Raw genomic sequence first — 20,083 nt, forward strand, 5'->3', positions numbered from 1 at the left:
GTACCTTCCCTTCTGCTTTCAAACATGCCACAATCATGCCTAAAGACCTCACCCTATCCTGGATCTCCTCATACCTTTCCAACTGCACATTCAGCGTCTCCCACTCCTGCACTACCTCCTCATCCCACCCTCTCTCTGTTGGAGTCCCCCAAGGTTCTGTTCTGGGATCCCTACTCTTCTCAATATGTACACTTGACCTGGAACAACTCATAAAGTCCCATGGATTCCAGTACCACCTTTAGGCGGAGACTCTGCGCAGCCTCAGTGACATCAGTGGTAAACACGGAGGCTGTGCAGAGTCTCCGCCTGACCTGAGGTGAACTCAGGAGCGTGGGAAAATCTTCAGAAACTTTCCCACGCTAATCAGTTCATCTCCGGTTAGCTGGGGCACCTGCGTAGACAGGTTTCCATTCATTTCTCATAGGTTTACAACCGGGCTGGTAGCATTAGCAATGCTCCCGGTTGTAAACTATTTAACCCCTTCAGATGGATTACAGCGGGGGACATGACTGAACGGTGGAGAGGTATGGATATTATTTTTTCATTACAGGAGAACGATGCCTTCAGTTGGATTGGCTGTGTAATAAATTTGGTCAAAAACTGTGTGTCATTTCATTAAAATATTTTCTAACTAGCTGAAGAGCCCGGCGCTGCCCGGGCATAGTAACTAACTGTGGCTAGTTATAACAAATTATAATTATCCTCCATCCCATAGTCCCATGCCCATATACCCATCATACATATCCACCATCCCATAGGCCTGTGCCCATATACCCATCATACATATCCTCCATCCCTTAGTCCCATGCCCATATACCCATCACACATCCTCCATCCCATAGGCCCGTGCCCATATACCCACCATACATATCCTTATCTCATAGTCCCATGCCCATATACCCATCATACATATCCACCATCCCATAGGCCTGCGCCCATATACCCATCATACATATCCTCCATCCCATAGTCCCGTGCCCATATACCCATCACACATCCTTCATCTCATAGTCCCATGCCCATATACCCATCATACATATCCGCCATCCCATAGTCCCGTGCCCATATACCCATCATACATCCTCCATCCCATAGTCCAGTGCCCATATACCCATCAAACATCCTCCATCCCACTGTCAACCATTATGACATCATAATGAGTGGCGGGGCTTGCAACCTATGATGACTTTAGCGTTGCCATGGCAACCGTTGTGACATCATAATGAGGGGCGGGGCTTGATACGCACACACTGTTTCCCCATTTTGGAGATAGGGGCATTATAATATCATAATGAGGGGCGGGGCTTGACACACACACTTTTTCCCCAGTATGTAGACAAGGGCAAAATTGTTTGGTGAATTGGAATGCGCGGGGTTAAAATTTCGCCTCACAACATAGCTTAGGACGCTCTCGGGGTCCAGACGTGTGACTGTGCCAAATTTTGTGGCTGTAGCTGCGACGGTACGGATGCCTATCCTGGACACACATACATACATAACATACATACATAACATGCATACATACACACATACATACACACACACTTTGAGCTTTATATATTAGATTAATGTCTGTGTGTATTTTTTAACCCTTTAATACTATTGGATTAATAATGGAGAGGTGTATTTTTAACACCTCTCCATTATTAACCTGGCTTAATGTCACCTTTCAATTGCAAGGTGACATTTACCCCTTATTAACCCACATGTCACCATTAAAGGCAGTGGAAATAGAGAGGCTAAGTGCCAGGAAAGGCGCATTTTACAGATGTGCCTTTCTGGGGTGGCTGGGGGGCAGATGTTTGTAGCCGGGGGGGGGAAATAACCATGGTTCCTTCCTAGGCCATTAATATCTGCCCTCAGTCTCTGGCTTTCCCTCTCTGGCGGAGAAAATTACGCGGGAGCCCACACCATGTTTTTCAACGAATGTACCCGTTAATCTAACACCTACATGTCCCAAATTTTACACACATACACTAATGTAATTATTAATGAAATCTAATATATAAAGCTCAAGTGTGTGTATGTCCGGGATAGGCATCCGCTCCGTCGCAGCTACAGCCACAAAATTTGGCACAGTCACATGTCTGGACCCTGAGAGCGTCCTAAGCTATGTTGCGAGGCGAAATTTTAACCACGCCCGTTCCAATTCACCAAACAATTTTGCCCCTATCTACATAATGGGGAAAAAGTGTGTGCGTATCGAGCCCCGCCCCTCATTATGATGTCACAATGGTTGCCATGGCGAAGCTGATGTCATCATAGGTTGCAAGCCCCGCCGCTCGTCATGATGTCATAATGGTTGACTATGGGATGGAGGATGTGTGATGGGTATATGGGCACTGGACTATGGGATGGAGGATATGTATGACGGGTATATCGGCACGGGACTATGGGATGGAGGATGTGTGATGGGTATATGGGCACTCGACTATGGGATGGAGGATGTGTGATGGGTATATGGGCACGGGACTATGGGATGGAGGATATGTATGACGGGAATATCGGCACGGGACTATGGGATGGAGGATGTGTGATGGGTATATGGGCACTGGACTATGGGATGGAGGATATGTATGACGGGTATATGGGCACGGGACTATGGGATGGAGGATATGTATGATGGGTATATAGGTATGGGACTATGGGATGGAGGATGTGTGATGGGTATATGGGCATGGGACAATGGGATGGAGAATGTGTGATGGGTATATGGGCATGGGACTATGGGATGGAGGATATGTATGATGGGTATATGGGCACGGGCTATGGGATTGAGGATAATTATAATTTGCTATAGCTATCCACAGTTAGTTACTATGCCCGGGCAGCGCTGGGCTCTTCAGCTAGTACATATATAAATCTAAAGGGCCTGTCACACTAAGCGATATCGATAGCAATATCGCTATAACGTCACTGGTTTTGTGATGCAGCAGCGATATTGCTAGAGATATCGCTATGTGTGAAACTTGCCTCCGACCGGCTCCCACGCTGGTTATCGCTGATCGTGCGAGAACAGCCTGGACCGTTTCTCGTCAGCTTCCTGCTGGGCTTCCTGTGGTGCCAACGAGCGACGTGTGGATGTGGGCGGGAGGACGTCAGGATCGCCTCGTCTGACAGGTAAGTAGCGACCCCCGACCCCTGCTATGTCGCTGGTGAGATCTGCCTGTTTGGCAGCTCACTAGCGACCACTTAGTGATGCACCAGTGATCCTGACCGCGTCATATCACTGGTCGGGATCGCTGGTGCATCGCTAAGTGTGACAGTACCTTAAATGAAATGAAATGGTTTACTGTATGTAAACCATGTGTCATTTCATGTCGGGTTCTGTAATGATTTTACAGAAGTCGGCAACTGAATTTTAACTGATTCTACTATATATATCTCTTTGAAATATGTAAGTGTTCCCTTTATTTTATTAAGATAGAGAGAGAGATTATATATATATATATATATATATATCTATTTAATTATAATATGTGTGTGTCATATGGAGGTCATTTTGCACGGCTCTTGCTGTGTTCCTCCTTGAACAAAGCCGGAGGTAGCGGTCCTGCTGCTGGGTTTTTGCCCTCCTACGGCCCCCTCCAGTTCTCCTGGTGTACTGGACTGTCTGCTGGTAGTGCCTCCAGTCTCTGGACGCTACGCTGACAGACACAGCAAACCTTCTTGCCACAGCTCACATTGATGTGCTATCCTGGAAGAGCTGCACTACCTGAGCCACTTGTGTGGGTTGTAGAGTCCGTCTCATGCTACCATGAGTGTGAAAGCACAACCAACATTCAAAAGTGAGCAAAACATCAGCCAGAAATCATTGGTACTGAGATGTGGTCTGTAGTCCCCACCTGCAGAACCACTCCATTATTGAGGGTGTCTTGATGATTGCCAATAATTTCCATCTGTTGTCTATTCCATTTGCACAACAGCATGTGAAATTGATTGTAAATCAGTGTTGCTTCCTAAGTGGACAGTTTGATTTCACAGAAGTTTGATTTACTTGGAGTTATATTCCGTTGTTTAAGTGTTCCCTTTATTTTTTTGAACAGTGTATATACATATATAGTATATATTATATGTTCAATTATATTTGTTTAGTGTGTGTAAACATTATAAATTTGAACATGGTATGTAATGACATTATGGTCTTCAATGGAGAATGAAAAAGAGGTTGAACAAGAAAATGACATAAAAATTATTATTTTTTTTAAATATATTTTTATTTAGCTCTATGGATTTACAAAAATGCATGACAAAACGCATAAAAAAACGAGTATTTTCCACTGCATTTTTCTGCCAAGAGATTCAGAAACCTTGCAGAAATTTCTGCAAGCAAATATGCAACATGTACACATAGCCTAAAGGTGCAGAAATGATGCAGAAAATATATAAAAACATAAAAAACTCAGCAAATACTCATCGTGGGAAACTATTGTGAGTATTTGGATTTTTTTTACACTGTGTAAGCTGACCTGTGATGCGTTTCTGAACTCCATAACATGTTGATTTCTATTGCATTAAATATGCTTTTATTTGTGGATTTTCCCTATAGACTTCAATGAGGTGAGGAAAATTTGCACATAAAAACACAAATCTGTTTTAGTGCACATCTGAATATAATCCACACATGAGTTTACCAATAAAGTTTAACAAAACTAAGTAAAAGGAAGTATAAAAAAAAGCAATTTTAAAACAGGACCCACCAAAAGAAGACACCACAAAAGAAAAAACGTGATAAAATGCATGTAAAAAACTGCACTAAAAGATGCAATGAAAAAACACAAGTAACGTAATTTAATTAATTGGTACCGAAATACTGCAGAAAATCTGCAACATCAAAAACTCAAATGCTTATTGTTGTGGCTTAGCCTTAATTTCTTTTATTCTATAGGTACGATGGCATGCACAAAATGCTGGCGTTCTGGACTCTTACGTCTATACTTCTGGCTCCTGTGGTCCTACACTTGGTGATAACATACCTGATTTGTGGGCAGATCTCTAGCTAACCTCAAATTAGAGCTGGTGTGCGATACACCTATCAATAAAATTCTGTGTATGTATATGTGTGTGTGTGTGTGTGTATATGTGTATATATTTTGCCTTGCGAAAGTATTCGGCCCCCTGGAACTTTTCATCCTTTTCCCACATATCATACTTCAAACATAAAGATACCAAATCTAAATTTTTGGTGAACAATCAACAACAAGTGGGACACAATTGTGAAGTTGAACGAAATTTATTGGTTATTTTAAATTTTTGTGGATATTCAAAAACTGAAAAGTGGGGCGTGCAATATTTTTCGGCCCCTTTAACTTAATACTTTGTTGCGCCACCCTTTGCTGCGATTACAGCTACAAGTCGCTTGGAGTATGTCTCTATCAGTTTTGTACATCGAGAGACTGAAATTCTTGACCATTCTTCCTTGACAAACAGCTCGAGCTCAGTGAGGTTTGATGGAGATCGTTTGTGAACAGCAGTTTTCAGCTCTTTCCACAGATTCTCGATTGGATTCAGGTCTGGACTTTGACTTGGCCATTCTAACACCTGGATACGTTTATTTGTGAACCATTCCACTGTAGATTTTGCTTTATGTTTGGGATCATTGTCTTGTTGGAAGACAAATCTCCATCCCAGTCTCGATACAGGAAAGATGTATATCTTTGTACGGCGTTAGCAAGTAGATAGAAAAATATTCAGAATTGAGAGTCCTCAGTGGTTGATAATGGCTAACTGAAAAGATGGTAAATTTGGGTTGTATGTGACTACTAGAGGCATAATGATAGTTCTGCTTCACGTCACTTGTCTTATCTATTGCACTTTTTCTGTATTGTGTTGTGCATAAATATGTGACTCTTCAGATTTTGTATTAGTCAATGCCTGATGAAGAGACCTGAGTAGTCTCGAAAGCTTGCAATGTGTTACCATCTTTTCAGTTAGCCATTAAAAGGTATCAACCACTGAGGACTCTCAATTCTGAATAATTTTCATCCCAGTCTCAGGTCTTTTGCAGACTCCAACAGGTTTTCTTCAAGAATGGTCCTGTATTTGGCTCCATCCATCTTCCCATCAAGTTTAGCCATCTTCCTTGTCCCTGCTGAAGAAAAGCCGGCCCAAACCATGATGCTGCCACCACCATGTTTGAGAGTGGGGATGGTGTGTTCAAGGTGATGAGCGGTGTTGCCTTTACGCCAAACATATCGTTTGGCATTGTTGCAAAAAAGTTCGATTTTTGGTTTCATCTGACCAGAGCACCTTCTTCCACATGTTTGGTGTGTCTCCCAGGTGGTTTGTTGCTTTAAAAAACACTTTTTATGGATATCTTTGAGAAATGGCTTTCTTCTTGCCACTCTTCCATAAAGGCCAGATTTGTGCAGTGTACGACTGATTGTTGTCCTATGGACAGACTGTCCCACCTCAGCTGTAGATCTCTACAGTTCATCCAGAGTGATCATGGGCCTCTTGGCTGCATCTCTGATAAGTCTTCTCCTTGTTTGAGATGAAAGTTTAGAGGGACGGCCAGGTCTTAGTAGACTTGCAGTGGTATGATACTCCTTCCATTTCAATATTATCATTTGCACAGTGCTCCTTGGGATGTTTAAAGTTTTGGAAATCATTTTGTATCCATATCCGGCTTTAAACTTCTCCACAACAGTATCATGGACCTGCCTGTTGTGTTCCTTGGTCTTCATGATGCTCTCTGTGCTTCAAACAGAACCCTGAGACTATCACAGAGCAGGTGCATTTATATGGAGACTTGATTACACACAGGTGGATTATATTTATCATCATTGGTCATTTAAGACAACATTGGATCATTCAGAGATCCACAATGAACTTCTGGAGTGAATTTGCTGCACTGAAAGTAAAGGGGCCGAATAATATTGCACGCCCCACGTTTCAGTTTTTGACTTTCCACAAAAATTTTAAATAACCAATAAATTTCGTTCAACTTCACAATTGTGTTCCACTTTTTGTTGATTCTTCACCAAAAACTTAAAATTGGTATCTTTATGTTTGAAACATGATACGTGGGAAGAGGTTGAAAAAGTTCCAGGGGGCCGAATACTTTCGCAAGGCACGGTGTGTGTGTGTGTGTGTATGTATACAGTGTGTGTATATATATATATATATATATATATATATATATATATACAGGGGCAAACATATCATTGGTGCAACCTTTGTGCGCAAGTGCCCAAAAGGTAATGGGGCCTGTTTACACCTCCAAAGCAGGTGAAAATGTGCATTATGATGAGATATTGGACTGCAAAGGACCAATATACTGTTCTTGCACAGGGGCCCTCTTCTGTCTGAGTCCGCAAGTATGTATATATTCTTCTTCTATTAAATGTATGTGTGTGTATGTATATGCATATATATATGTGTATATATATATATATATATATTATAATATAATATAATGTTTACTGTAGCTCCTTAAATTCCTTTTATTGATGGCTGTTGGCAGAAATTATGTAAAGCGGCTGTCCTCTACTCGGACAACCCTTCTTCAATACTATATTCACCGATGCAAAATAAAGATACCCTGTTGTTCCAGCTATCACAGTGTCGGTTCTCTCGAGGCTTCTGTGACATTGTTATGCCTTGTCAGCCCTGCAGTTAATGTCTCCGGAGACCCAGAACGTGGGTTTAGGGTAATATTATTTTACAAGGGGGAAAAGACTATTCAAGAATGGGTTGTCCAAGTAGTGAGTTTGATTTTGGCAAGTAGAGAAAGGTGATATATTATGTATTAGAAGATAGAAGTAAAGATTCAATTTACTTCAAGAGTCCAAATGTAGCAGTATTTTCAGTTAATAGATACCGTAATATCCACAATATCTCAACATTTGGTACACTTCAGAATAAAATTTTTTTAAGTAAGCCAATCTCTTACATGTTACATATTTCGGGAGTGCCAGCACCAGACTGGATTTCTGTTCCTTCTAGCTTAAAGCACTTTAATAGATCAATTCAAGTTGGCAATGTTTACAGGCACTGAACCAGTTTGCGTTGGATAAATTTCAGGGCATTTGTTTGCACATTTTTTGTTACTCTTTCATAGTATCACTTTGGCACTTTAATACAGTCTAAATTTGATGCATTTAAATAATTTTGCCCAATGAATACAATTGTGAGTGGCCTTGTCAGTCTTGTTTGATCATGTATATGCTTATGTATAGTATCTTGGACCAATTTTGATCTGCCTTTTAGCAGGAGGAATCATTATTTACTTTTCTCATATGAAATATTATTGGATTATTCTGTTATAAAGTTCATAATTTTAACAAAACATTCTTTTGGCTGTCCATTATCGTGGGTAGCCTTCTGTTACACTATGAATTCAATGTGTTTTTTCATAAATTGAATGGACTAAAATGTATATCTATATCCTTTATTATATTTTCTCACTTGTTTTATAGTTTTACATATTTTAAAATTATGTGAGCAACCCAATCTACCTGCCACCAAGATTTGAGAACCACCTGTTAGTACTTTGTGAGAATACAGCTGGGACAACAGGACACAATGCAGTGAATGCTTTCCACACTCGCACTTACCTTGGTACAGTCTTTAGTTTCATCACAAAGCTTCATGTTGAAGAACATATAATAATTTTCATATTCTTTCAAACGGAATGCAGGGAATTTAAGTCTAACTTCCAAGGACTGTCCACTTGTTAATATTTCTACCACATTTTGTGTATCCACTGCACATCTAGGAGAAATAAGTATAGCCATTAGATTCTTTTTTTCTCAATATTTATCTCAAGCTTTAGTTTATTGCATTTATCATGGTGATTGGCAAAACTTCCTCTTCGGGAGAGCAGCTGCATGGAGTAGCATTTGATGCTCTGCATTATTACCCTGTGAGTGACACCCCTTTGGTAAGGACCAGGAAAACTAGCGATAACTAAAAAGATCTGTGTCTCTAGAACCTTATGGAAGACTTGACCCCGTCATTACATTTTCCATTTTTGTATTTACTCTTCCCCCTTCCTTCTTTCCAGAGCCAAAACTTTTTTATTTTTAAGTTCACTAAAATATATGAGGACTTGTTTTTGCGGAACGAGTTGTACTTTTGAATGACATCCTTCATTGTAACTCATAGAGTCCTGGAAAGCATGAAAAAAATTCCAAGTGGGGAGAAATTCTGAAAAAAAAAATGAGAATTCTGATTTTTCGTGGAATTGCAGTGACAAAAAAAGGTTGTTTTGGCGTTCTGGAATTTTTTTCAAATATTGCATTTACCGACTGGATTAATTATTTTTATATTTTGATACAACGGACTTTTCTGAACACAGAGATAACATATATGTGTATTTTTTATTATCTTTATCTTTAATGGGGTAAAAGGGTGGAGATTTGAATTATTATTTTTTTTTTTTAAATTTTATTCATCTGATCACTCGTACTATAAACAGTGATGCAACCACATAGCTGCATATAGTAAAAATCACAGTCTCCTTTGAATCTCGGCAGTGTTCCAAAGGAGCTTCATGATGGCAAGTATGGAGGCTTTTAGTAGACCCCCTGCTATGAAAGCAACCTATCGGTGACCCATGATCACACCACGGGAGTGCTGATGGGCGATAAGAATGATGCGCCGCCATGCTGCCGCTTGTTAAATGCCGCTGTCTGAGAAATTAAAATAGTAATCGTCATTTAAATTTTTATTTCATAAATCGATAGTACACGTGAAAATACAAAACTTTATAATAGATCTTATCAGAGAAATCTGCTTCTTTCTCCTCCTGGGCTGAATTCACAGGTAAAATCTGTATTCAGTAAATAGGGATTGTTACTTTACTGAGATAGGAGATGTCAGTGGCTACTGGTACGATTCTATGCAGATGGATTGAATGAGGAATACAGATTTTATTAAGGATTTCTGCACTAAGGCTGGTTTCACATTCGCGCTTTTTAAGCGCACGCACGGCCGGGGGTAGCTCCGCCCCCGAGCCGGCTCTCTGCCCGGCGTGCCCGCCCCTTCCTTGTAGCGCCGCCTCCTAGCGCACAGCGGCGCCTGCGATCGGCGCACCCTATCTTTAGCATAGGGTGCGCAGATCGTGCGCAGGCCGTGCGCTAGTTGCGCTTTGACCTGCGCTGCGCACTTTTGACGGTGCGCCGCGCGCGCCAAAATCAAACTTTTCGGATTTTGGCGCGCACGGCGCACCGTCAAAAGTGCGCAGCGCAGGTCAAAGCGCAACTAGCGCACGGCCTGCGCACGATCTGCGCACCCTATGCTAAAGATAGGGTGCGCCGATCGCAGGCGCCGCTGTGCGCTAGGAGGCGGCGCTACAAGGAAGGGGCGGGCACGCCGGGCAGAGAGCCGGATCGGGGGCGGAGCTACCCCCGGCCGTGCGTGCGCTTAAAAAGCGCGAATGTGAAACCAGCCTTAGGAGTGCTCTGCTTTTTATTCTCATTACAGGTTCATACAGCATTGCTTACACTGCCACCTCCCCCCTCCCCCAATCATGTGTAGGGCCTTCACCATTCTCTGTGGTGCATTGTCCTGTGTAACAGGACTCACACTGACGAGAACCACGGCAGTCCATATAGACTGGGCAATCTATTACAGATGATTTAATGCTCATCATTTACTTTGGTCTGTTTTTGTAAACAGGCTACTAAATGACCGCCGATCGGTAAAGGTTTACCAACCCACGGTTGTACTGTGCTGATGGTCGGTCTGTATAGATGGACCTTTAGTGTGCCAAAAGCACTTCACTCCCAGTTTAACGGGTTTTTTTGCCTATCCCTGTAAATAAGGCATTAACTCTTTGTAAAGAAGGTTGCGCCAACAGTCCAGAACTTTTTTGTGCTGTTATGGGATTATTGAACCATAGACCATGGATGTTGTGATAGTGAATTTAATAGAGCCTGACTGACTGTTTGAAAATATGTACTACTACAAGAGACATGGATAACTGATCCATGGATTTATTCTTATAACATCTGATCTGGAATTGGTTACATTTTTTTTTTTGTAACAACTTCATTGGAGTTTGTATCTTACTTCTGCCAGATCATCACTACAAGAACAAAGTCTTAACAACATGGATGTACTAAAAAAACTAAAAACAACACAACTAGCCATGATGCCATAAAGAACACTTACCCGTCAGATATTAGTATCACACTGTCGGAATCATTACGATTGTTTGTTGGGGAAACAATACATTGTTCCACGCTCAGAGAAAAAATATTTGCATCCGCAGAAATTGCCATTCCCACATAGACGTAAGATCCTACGGATACCTCAGTTAGTGGAATAGTAAAGGCCTCATCAATAAATGCTTCCATATACATGGGATAAAGAGAATATTTCATGGATGATGGGAGAGTTATTATACTGTGTAAAATAAATAAAAGCAATAATTTTAAAATGTAGCAATATTCAGTAAAACAGTGGCATGTTATACACATGGTGATAAAGGGGATAAAAAATGTTTTCTTTCTATTCGTTTTACTGCAGTTCATGTTTCATCGCACTACAGCAATTAGGGATATCTGCAAACAAAATGAACCCCATTTTCTGGGATAAATAGTTTGTAAGTTTTTGGAGCCTGGTTGTAAGGCAATGGATCAGAACTGATATCAAAACTGATGCATAATTACATTAGCCGCCATTCCTTTTTTTTACAATTTTTCGACAGTCAGTGATCCAGGTGTCACATTGTTGCAGAAAATGTGATCACGACACCAGAATGGTGTAGGGCAACTACATTTTTTGGTAGACATTGCAATATGTCACCAATTCAATGCCTAGAAGACTGGGAGCTGTTCTTAAAAATCAGAGAAGTCATACAAAATACTATGGGTTATAGTTTTTGATGTGGGGTTCATAAACTAATTAGAGTAAAACTGAAGATTCTGTAATAAAAGTTAAATTATTAACCATATTTTCATGTTATGGGTTAAAGAAATGTTCTATGAAATTTAGTCTTGACCAAATGTTGGAAATTGGCCTTGTGGTCAGTGAGATATTGAATAAAATCTTACTTTCCAAATGTTTCTGCTGAGCACTGAATGTACACACACTATATGTTGGATGTATTAATATAAACAGACACACCTAACTTTATTTTTAGATCTATCAGTTCATACTTGCCAGGTCCTGCTTCTCTCCCTCTGATTCCAGGACAGTCATAGAGGGGGTCAGACATCATGAAGAAGAGGACATAGCACAGACATGACTGAACATAGTAACATAGTAAGATAGTTATTAACATAGTATCAAAGTTATTAAGGTTGAAGGAAGACTTTAAGTCCATCTAGTTTAACCCATATCCTATCCTAACTTGCCCTAACATGTTGATCCAGAGGAAGGCAAAAAAAACTAATGTGGCAAACAGTAAGCTTCACATTGGGGAAAAAATTCCTTCCCGACTCCACATATGGCAATCAGACTAGCTCCCTGGATCAACGCAATATCAAGGAAACTAGTGTATATACCCTGTAATATTATACTTTTCAAGAAAGGCATCCAGTCCCTTCTTAAATTTTATTAGGGAATCACTCATTACAACATCATATGGCAGAGAGTTCCATAGTCTCACTGCTCTTACAGTAAAGAATCCGTGTTTGTGGGTATGCTTAAACCTTTCCTCCTGATGCAGAGGATGCCCCCTTGTCCCCGTCACAGGTCTAAGAGTAAAAAGATCATTAGAAAGGTCTTTGTACTGTCCCCGCATATATTTATACATTGTAATAAGATCACCCCTAAGCCTTCACTTTTCCAAACTAAATAACCCCAAGTGTAATAACCTGTCTTGGTATTGCAGACCCCCCAGTTCCTTAATAACCTTGGTCGCTCTTCTCTGCACCCGCTCCAGTTCAGATATGTCGCTCTTGTACATCGGAGACCAGAACTGTGCACAGTATTCTAAGTGTGGTGACTTACAGTATATATAGAGGTAAAATTATGTTCTCCTCATGAGCATCTATGCCTCTTTTAATGCATCCCATTATTTTATTTGCCTTTGCAGCAGCTGCCTGACACTGGCCGCTAAATGTGAGTTTGTCGTCCACCCATACACCCAGGTCTTTTTCAGTGACAGTTTTGCCCAATGTTTTACAATTAAACACATAATTATACATCTTTGTTCTACCCAAGTGCATGACCTTACATTTTTCCCCATTAAAGCTCATTTGCCATTTATCAGTCCAAGCTTCTAGTTTTCATAAATCCTCCTCTAATATAAAATTGTCCTCCTATGTATTGATTACCCTGCAGAGTTTAGTGTCATCTGCAAATATTGTAATGCTACTCCTATGCCCCCTACAAGGTCATTAATAAATATGTTAAAAAGAAGCGGGCCCAATAATGACCCCTGTGGTACCCCACTGCTAACCGTGACCCAGTCTGAGGGAGCTCCATTAATAACCATCCTTTGCTTCCTGTCCCTGAGCCAGCTCTTAACCCAGTTACGCAAATTTTCCCCTATCCCCATTGTTCTCATTTTATGTATCAACCTTTTGTGTGGCACCATATCAAAAGCTTTTGAAAAGTCCATGTACACCACGTCCACTGTATTTCCTTGGTCCAGTCCGGAACTTACCTCATCATAAAAGCTTATCAGATTAGTCTGACAGGAACGGTCCCTCTTAAACCCATGTTGATATTGGGTAATAAGGTTAATCTTCAGATATTCCAGTATAGCATCTCTTAGAAAACCCTCCAGGATTTTACCTACAGTAGAGATTAAGCTCACTGGCATATAATTTCCAAGTACAGTTTTTGTCCCCTTCTTGAATATTGCCACCACATTTGCTATACACCAGTTCTATGGTACAGACCCTGTTACTATGGAATCTTTAAAGATTAAAATTAATGGTCTATGACTGTACTTAATTCCTGCAGTACACGGGGGCGTATCCCATCCTGGCCCAGGGATTTGTCAATTTTAGTGATTTTTAGACACCGCGGCACTTCCTGCTGGGTTAAAGAAACAGGAGAAAGAGCGATGGATGTCCTGGCACGGGTTGATGGCGTCCTTGTGGATCCCCACACTCTCCTCCTCATGGCTGATGTGGAGAGTCTTTACACTTGCATCGATCATTCCCTGGGTATTGATGTAATTCGCCTCTTCATGGGGGCCTTCGACCTGGACGGTCACTTGTGTAAGCTGATCCTCGAGCTTGTGAATTACATCCTCACCCACAACTGTTTTGTCTTCAAAGACATCTTCTATCTACAGAAGCGTGGCACAGCCTGTGCGCCCTCGTACGCCAATCTCTTCCTGGGCGCCTGGGAGAGATCTATTTTTGGTGACGGGGGCCCGCAGGCTGCTTCCCATTTGCTGTGCTGGTATCGCTATATCAATGATATTCTGTTGTTGGATGGAGGGGCTCACCAGCTCGATGACTGTTAGGCGTCGGGTTTCTGTGGCTGCACAGCAGAGATACCGAGCCTTGCATTCGGTAGTCTCCCAATCCTCTCCGGCCGCAGAGGAGGCTGCTTAGCAGACTCATCGATCCAGGCGCTCTGCTCAGACCAGCTCTGTAGGTTTGGTTGCTGCTGCTGCCACCTCTGGTCCAGCTATAGCAATGCTTACTGGTCAACAGCGAGCTACTCCAGGGACTAAGTCCTCCTTTCGGTCCACTGAGCATGCTCTTGGGACGATCTCTCATTGGAGATCGGAGGTCACATGCTCAGGTCATTCTCCAGCTCGGATTGGACCATCAGGAAGGACAGGAAGGTCCCGGAAGGACAATGCTATAAAAGAGGCACATGGACAAACGGCCATGCGCTAGTATAGACTCTTATGCTTATTTGTGTGTATGATGATGGATGCATGTATCTGGTGACTGACTCATTAAGACTCCCCTCCCTTTGATACACATGTTGGTTAGGGATTCAGAGTGAGAATCAGCGCCATTGGGTGGCTATGCTCAAGCCACTGTGCTCCCAGTAGTCTACGCACACTAGCGTCTGACTGTGCCTCCCTGCTACGGAACTGTCGTACCGCACCAGGTAGCTGTGACGCCATGCGCACCTCTAGCGCTTTCCTCCCCGTCCTGGGTGGTTAGTGGCGTCCGCCGAAGTGGCACTGTGTGCACTTGGTGCGATTAAATATATTATTACCTTTTGCTGGCGCCGAGCGCTGATGGTCTAGAGGAGCTCTAGTCCAGTGTCTGTAGGACAGGGCTCTGTGACCCTAATTAGAGCTCACTCAGCTGAGCTCTGTGAGTTCAACAGGCTCCGGTGTTTGTTTCAGCAGCTCTGTGGAGTAACAGAGTTCGCTTCTATTCACACTGGGTGAAATTAACCCACGTGTAAGCAAGCGTTTAGCCACTATCTTGTTTCACCATTACTCAGCAGCAGGTTCCATCTCTGCATAGTGGACCCCGGGCTGCGAACGCACCTCATTTCTCCTTTCATATTATTTGGTGCGTTCCGCAGTCCCTAACATTATAGTAGCACCAGGGTCTGGCTAGTAATGGCGGACGAGCAGTGACTGCATAGGTACATCCAGCAGTTGGAGGGCAGGTTGGCAGCGCTAGAGCGTTCCACCTCAACTGCGGATGTTACCTCGGTCGCTGTTCAAGCAGCCACAGAGGCTGTCTTCCGTGTCTCCATGGCCATCCCTGCTCTGACTTTGTCCCGCCTCCAGCTGCCCGAGAAGTTCTCGGGTGATAGTGCATCATGCAGGGGTTTCGTGAGTCAGTGCTTCATTCACCTAGAGTTGCTGGCCACATGATTTCCCTCTGAGCGGGCTAAGGTGGGATTCATCATCTCCCTCCTTTTGGGCAGTGCCTCGGAGTGGGCCACCCCGCTGTGGGAGCGTGGGGATCCCCTGGTACAGAGTGCCACCCATTTTCTGGTCACTCTGAAGCAGGTTTTCCTGGGGCCTTGGGCCACGAATGACACCACACTTCAGTTGCTGGCCTTAACTCAGGGTTCGTCTCTGGTCAGCCAGTATGCCATCCTCTTCAGGACTCTGGCCTCAGAGCTGGAGTGGCAAGATAAGGTTCTCATACCTATATTCTGGAGAGGTCTGGCTGATCATGTCAAAGACGCCCTGGCCACCAGGGAGGTGCCCACCACTCTGGAGGAGCTCATTACTGTCTCCACCTGAATTAACCTTAGTTTCACGGAGCGAGGGCTGGCGCGCTCCAAGTTCAGTCAACGCTATAGGTTGGCCCTAACTTTTGCTAGACCGCTGGAACCTCCCGGACAGGCGCCCGAGTCTCCAATGGCCATGGAGGTGTTCCGCACGGGTTCCAAGTTCCAGTCCGCGCGGGTATCCTCGTTCTGTTTCCGTTGTCGGCAAACTGGCCACCTTGCCAACCAGTGCCCACAGCGATCGGGAAACGCTCGCGTCTAGTGGTTATCGGAGGGGGACTACTAGACACAGTGGCTTTCTCCTCCAAGCTCTTGTTTAAAGGGGCGCTGGAGTTCAATTCTTCCATTCTGATCGTGGAGGTTTGCGTGGACTCTGGAGTGGAGGGCAATTTCATGTCATCTGCCTTTGCCCAACAACACGCAATCCCCCTGGTCTTGCTACCCCAACCAGTCACTATCAGAGTGGTGAATGGTGCGACACTACCTTCCCAGATCACCCACCAGACGGCTCCGCTGAGGCTCTCACTGTCTCCTTCTCATCAGGAGATGTTATCTCTCCTTGTTATCAGGGCTGTGGAGTCGGAGTCGTGGAGTCAGAGTCAGAGTTAGTTTTGGTTGGAGTCGGAGTCGGTAGAAATGTACCAACTCCGACTCCAGCTTTAAAAAAAATGTATTAATATTTCATAATTGAACTTTCATATGAATTTTATAAATGTTACTCAAATATATATGTTCTATCAAACTATGAACAACAGTGATAAGCAGTTCTGCTGGAGATAGAGACATTTCTTACTTCTTGTGTGTCACTGTTCTCCACTGCCCTTATCTAATCTTATACTAGGTTAACCTCATACAGCCCCAACCCCCCTACTTACAATGTATGAAACTGAAAGTGAAAATGTGTTGCAAATTCTTAGTAGTAAAGCTCCTCCTCTAGACTAGATCATACTAGGTGTGCGTCTTCCAAGCATCTCACAGCTGCCTGCTACTCAGAAGAGGAAGACTGTAAGAAGTATTATCCTTTCAACAAACTTTGCATCAGTTAACTGTGAGTACATGAGGAATAATAACAGTATTACTGACCACTATATCAGTTGTATGACCTGGCAATAATTTTGTACAATTGTTTTTAGGAAAAACAATTGTCATTTGGATTGTGAATGCAGAATTAAAAACCTGAGAATGTCAAAGAAGCATCACATTAAATCAGCTGTATTTGAACATTTCACCATCACTCAAGATAGAAAACACTATGTCTGTCAGTGTATGACAAATGATCCAGACGAAAACAAATGCTGTGAAGCCAAGATGAGTGCATATTCAGGCAAAGATAAAAATGCTCCTACCAGAGCTTCTAATCTAAAGAGACATTTACAGCGCTTTCATCCAGAAGTACTGAAAGCAGTGGATGAGAAAGACTGCATCCAGACCAATGAACCAGTGCCCAGCTCTTCCAGCCAAACAAAGGAGCAGAGAACTTTGCAGCCATCAGTTGCAAGATATTTTGTCAGTGACAAAGTTACTGTGACAATGACAGTAGATACATTTAAAAAACAGATCATAGAGCTTGTTGTAAAGGATAGTGTGCCTATTTCATTATTTTCACGACCAGCTTTTATGTGTCTGAATGGGGAAATGGCCCGCAAGCTTGGTGTTTCTCTGGAGAGAGACAGTATTAGAAAATTAGTAATCGAAGAAGCTTTTAAACAAAAGGAAGAACTTAAAAAAACTCTCAAGGGACGCTTTCTGTTTCTTAAAATGGATGCCTGCACACGTCACAGAATGAACTATTTTGCCATCAATGTCCGATTTGTTTGTGACAAAAATGAAATAGTTACCAAGACATTGGCAGTAAAAGACACCAAAGCTCATCACACCAGTGAGTTTCTCCAGGTCTTGGTGGAAAAGGTTCTGCAATACTATGAACTTAAAAAAGAGCAAGTTCTTTCTGTCGTAACTGACAATGCTTCAAATATGATAAGTACTATTAAGCTAATGAATGAGAGTAATGATGGTGACCAGCAGCTAGAAGAAGAACATTCTGGGTCCACAGACACAGAAATGTTTGAAATAGAGGAACACAGTATTGTAACTGAGGAGCAAACTGAAGTTGCTTCAGATGAACAGCAACATGATAGTTTAGATGATCTTGTTGAAACTGTGTCAATATGTTCTTTCATTCATCACATGTGCTGTGTTGTGCATACGCTACAGCTGGCTATAAGAGACAGTCTGCAAGAAGGACATGCTGCTGCACTGATTGGCAAGGTGAGAAAATTGGCTACTGTTGCCAGAACCCCTAAAGTTGACTCAATTTTGAAGAGACGTGCTGGAAAAGGGGCAATTATTGATCAAGCCACACGATGGGGCAGTACTTACTTAATGATTCAGCGCTTGGTTGAACTGAAAACCTTTCTTGTAGACATGGCTAACCCTCAACTGATGCTAAATGAAAGTCAGTGGAATCAGGTGACTGAGCTGGAAAAATTGCTAGAGCACCCATTTACAGTGAATAAAAAATTACAAGCAGAGGACTTAACTCCAGGTATTTTCTTAAAGGAGTGGAAGAACCTGATGTTTCGCCTGTCCCAAAGAGGAGGGTTAATTGCAAGTGGCATTGCTACATCAATGAAACGGAGAGAGGAGCTACTATTACAAAATAACATTCTTTTGGCAGCTGTTTATGTAGACCCAATGCATCGGATTCTTCTAGATGATCAACAGCTAAGTAAAGGAAAAGAAGGTCTGTTTGAAATAGCAGTAAGGATGAAAGGGTTGCAGAACAGTCAGGAGGAACAAGAAGAATTTGGTCGTCCTGCCACATCTTCACCCTCATCATCAACTGATGAAGAATTTAATTTCGAAAAATATTTGGATCACAAGGACCGTGCAAAGCGTTCCCGCATAGAAGAAGAGTCATCCCCATCAAGGAACACAGCCAGTACATTTCAGCAGAATTTTTCATGTGCACTAAAAGAAATTGAGAAATTTGACCGTTCATCAAAAATAACAGTGCAACAAGCGATTCCTCTGTATCCTGACATTGTCAGAGATGTTGCCCGAGTGGTTACTGCTTTGCCACCAACACAAGTGTAGAGATGTTTTTCTCTGCTCTCAAAATAATTAGATCAGATTTGAGGGCATCCATGAAGGAGGATCTGACAGAGGCAATACTTTTTCTGAGGACAAATTTATAGATTTCTTCTTATTAACTGCATAAAAGTGTTTATTGCATATTTACTTACAGTTTAGAAAAGTTTATAAAAGTTATTTGCTATATTCTAATTGTATTCTAATAAATGTAGTTTTTGCTCTAAGTGGTCTGATTACTTATATGATGGTGAGAAACTGAATAAGCACGATGTTTAATATTTTACAACAGTAAATTTGTTGTTATGAATTGGCCATTTATGAAGGAGTCGGAGCCGGAGTCGGAGTCGGAGCCTGATAAAATCCAGGAGTTGGAGTCGGAGTCGCAACTGTGGCTTACCGACTCCACAGCCCTGCTTGTTATGCCCGAAGGTATCGACTAGGTCCTCTTAGGGTTTCCCTGGCTACAATTTCACTCTCCTCATATAGAGTGGTCCTCGGGGAAAATTCTCGGTTGGAGCAAGTCCTGCGAGGGTAGGTGCCTAAGGGACTGCGTACAGGTCGCTACCTCAGAGGTTCCCGTAGATCTCTCCTCGCTTCCCAAGCCCTATCTGCAGTATGCAGACATTTTCTCCAAGAAGGCGGTGGAGACCCTTCCACCGCACTGCCCTTACGACTGTCCTATTGACCTCCTGCCCGGTGCTGAGCCTCCTCGGGGTCGAGTCTACCCCCTATCTCTCCCAGAGACAGAGGCCATGTCTCAGTATATCAGCGAGAATCTGGCAAGAGGATTCATTAGGAAGTCAATGTCACTGGTGGGAGCGGGATTCTTCTTTGTCCAAAAGAAGAATGGAGAATTACGCCCCTGCATCGATTACAGGGGTCTTAACGCCATAACAGTTAAGCACAAGTATCCTCTGCCCTT

The 20,083-nt window shown here is 42.6% G+C and overlaps 1 protein-coding gene across 1 annotated transcript in view; it reads right to left on the reverse strand.

The window, feature by feature from the left end:
* Positions 1–9,563: 9,563 nt before the first annotated feature.
* Positions 9,564–20,083, reverse strand: part of LOC141047479 (uncharacterized) — a 75,806-nt gene continuing 65,286 nt past the window's right edge. Inside the window, exons 7-9 of the mRNA XM_073542589.1 lie at positions 11,119–11,352; positions 11,017–11,032; positions 9,564–9,635 (exon numbers count right to left, since the gene is read on the reverse strand). Of these exons, the coding sequence (XP_073398690.1) occupies positions 9,564–9,635; positions 11,017–11,032; positions 11,119–11,352 (322 nt within the window). The remainder of the gene's footprint in view (positions 9,636–11,016; positions 11,033–11,118; positions 11,353–20,083) is intronic.

The sequence above is a fragment of the Dendrobates tinctorius genome, unplaced genomic scaffold (genome assembly GCF_039654945.1).
Source record: "Dendrobates tinctorius isolate UK_male_01 unplaced genomic scaffold, ASM3965494v1 ptg000127l, whole genome shotgun sequence".
NCBI classification, from domain to species: Eukaryota; Metazoa; Chordata; class Amphibia; order Anura; family Dendrobatidae; genus Dendrobates; species Dendrobates tinctorius.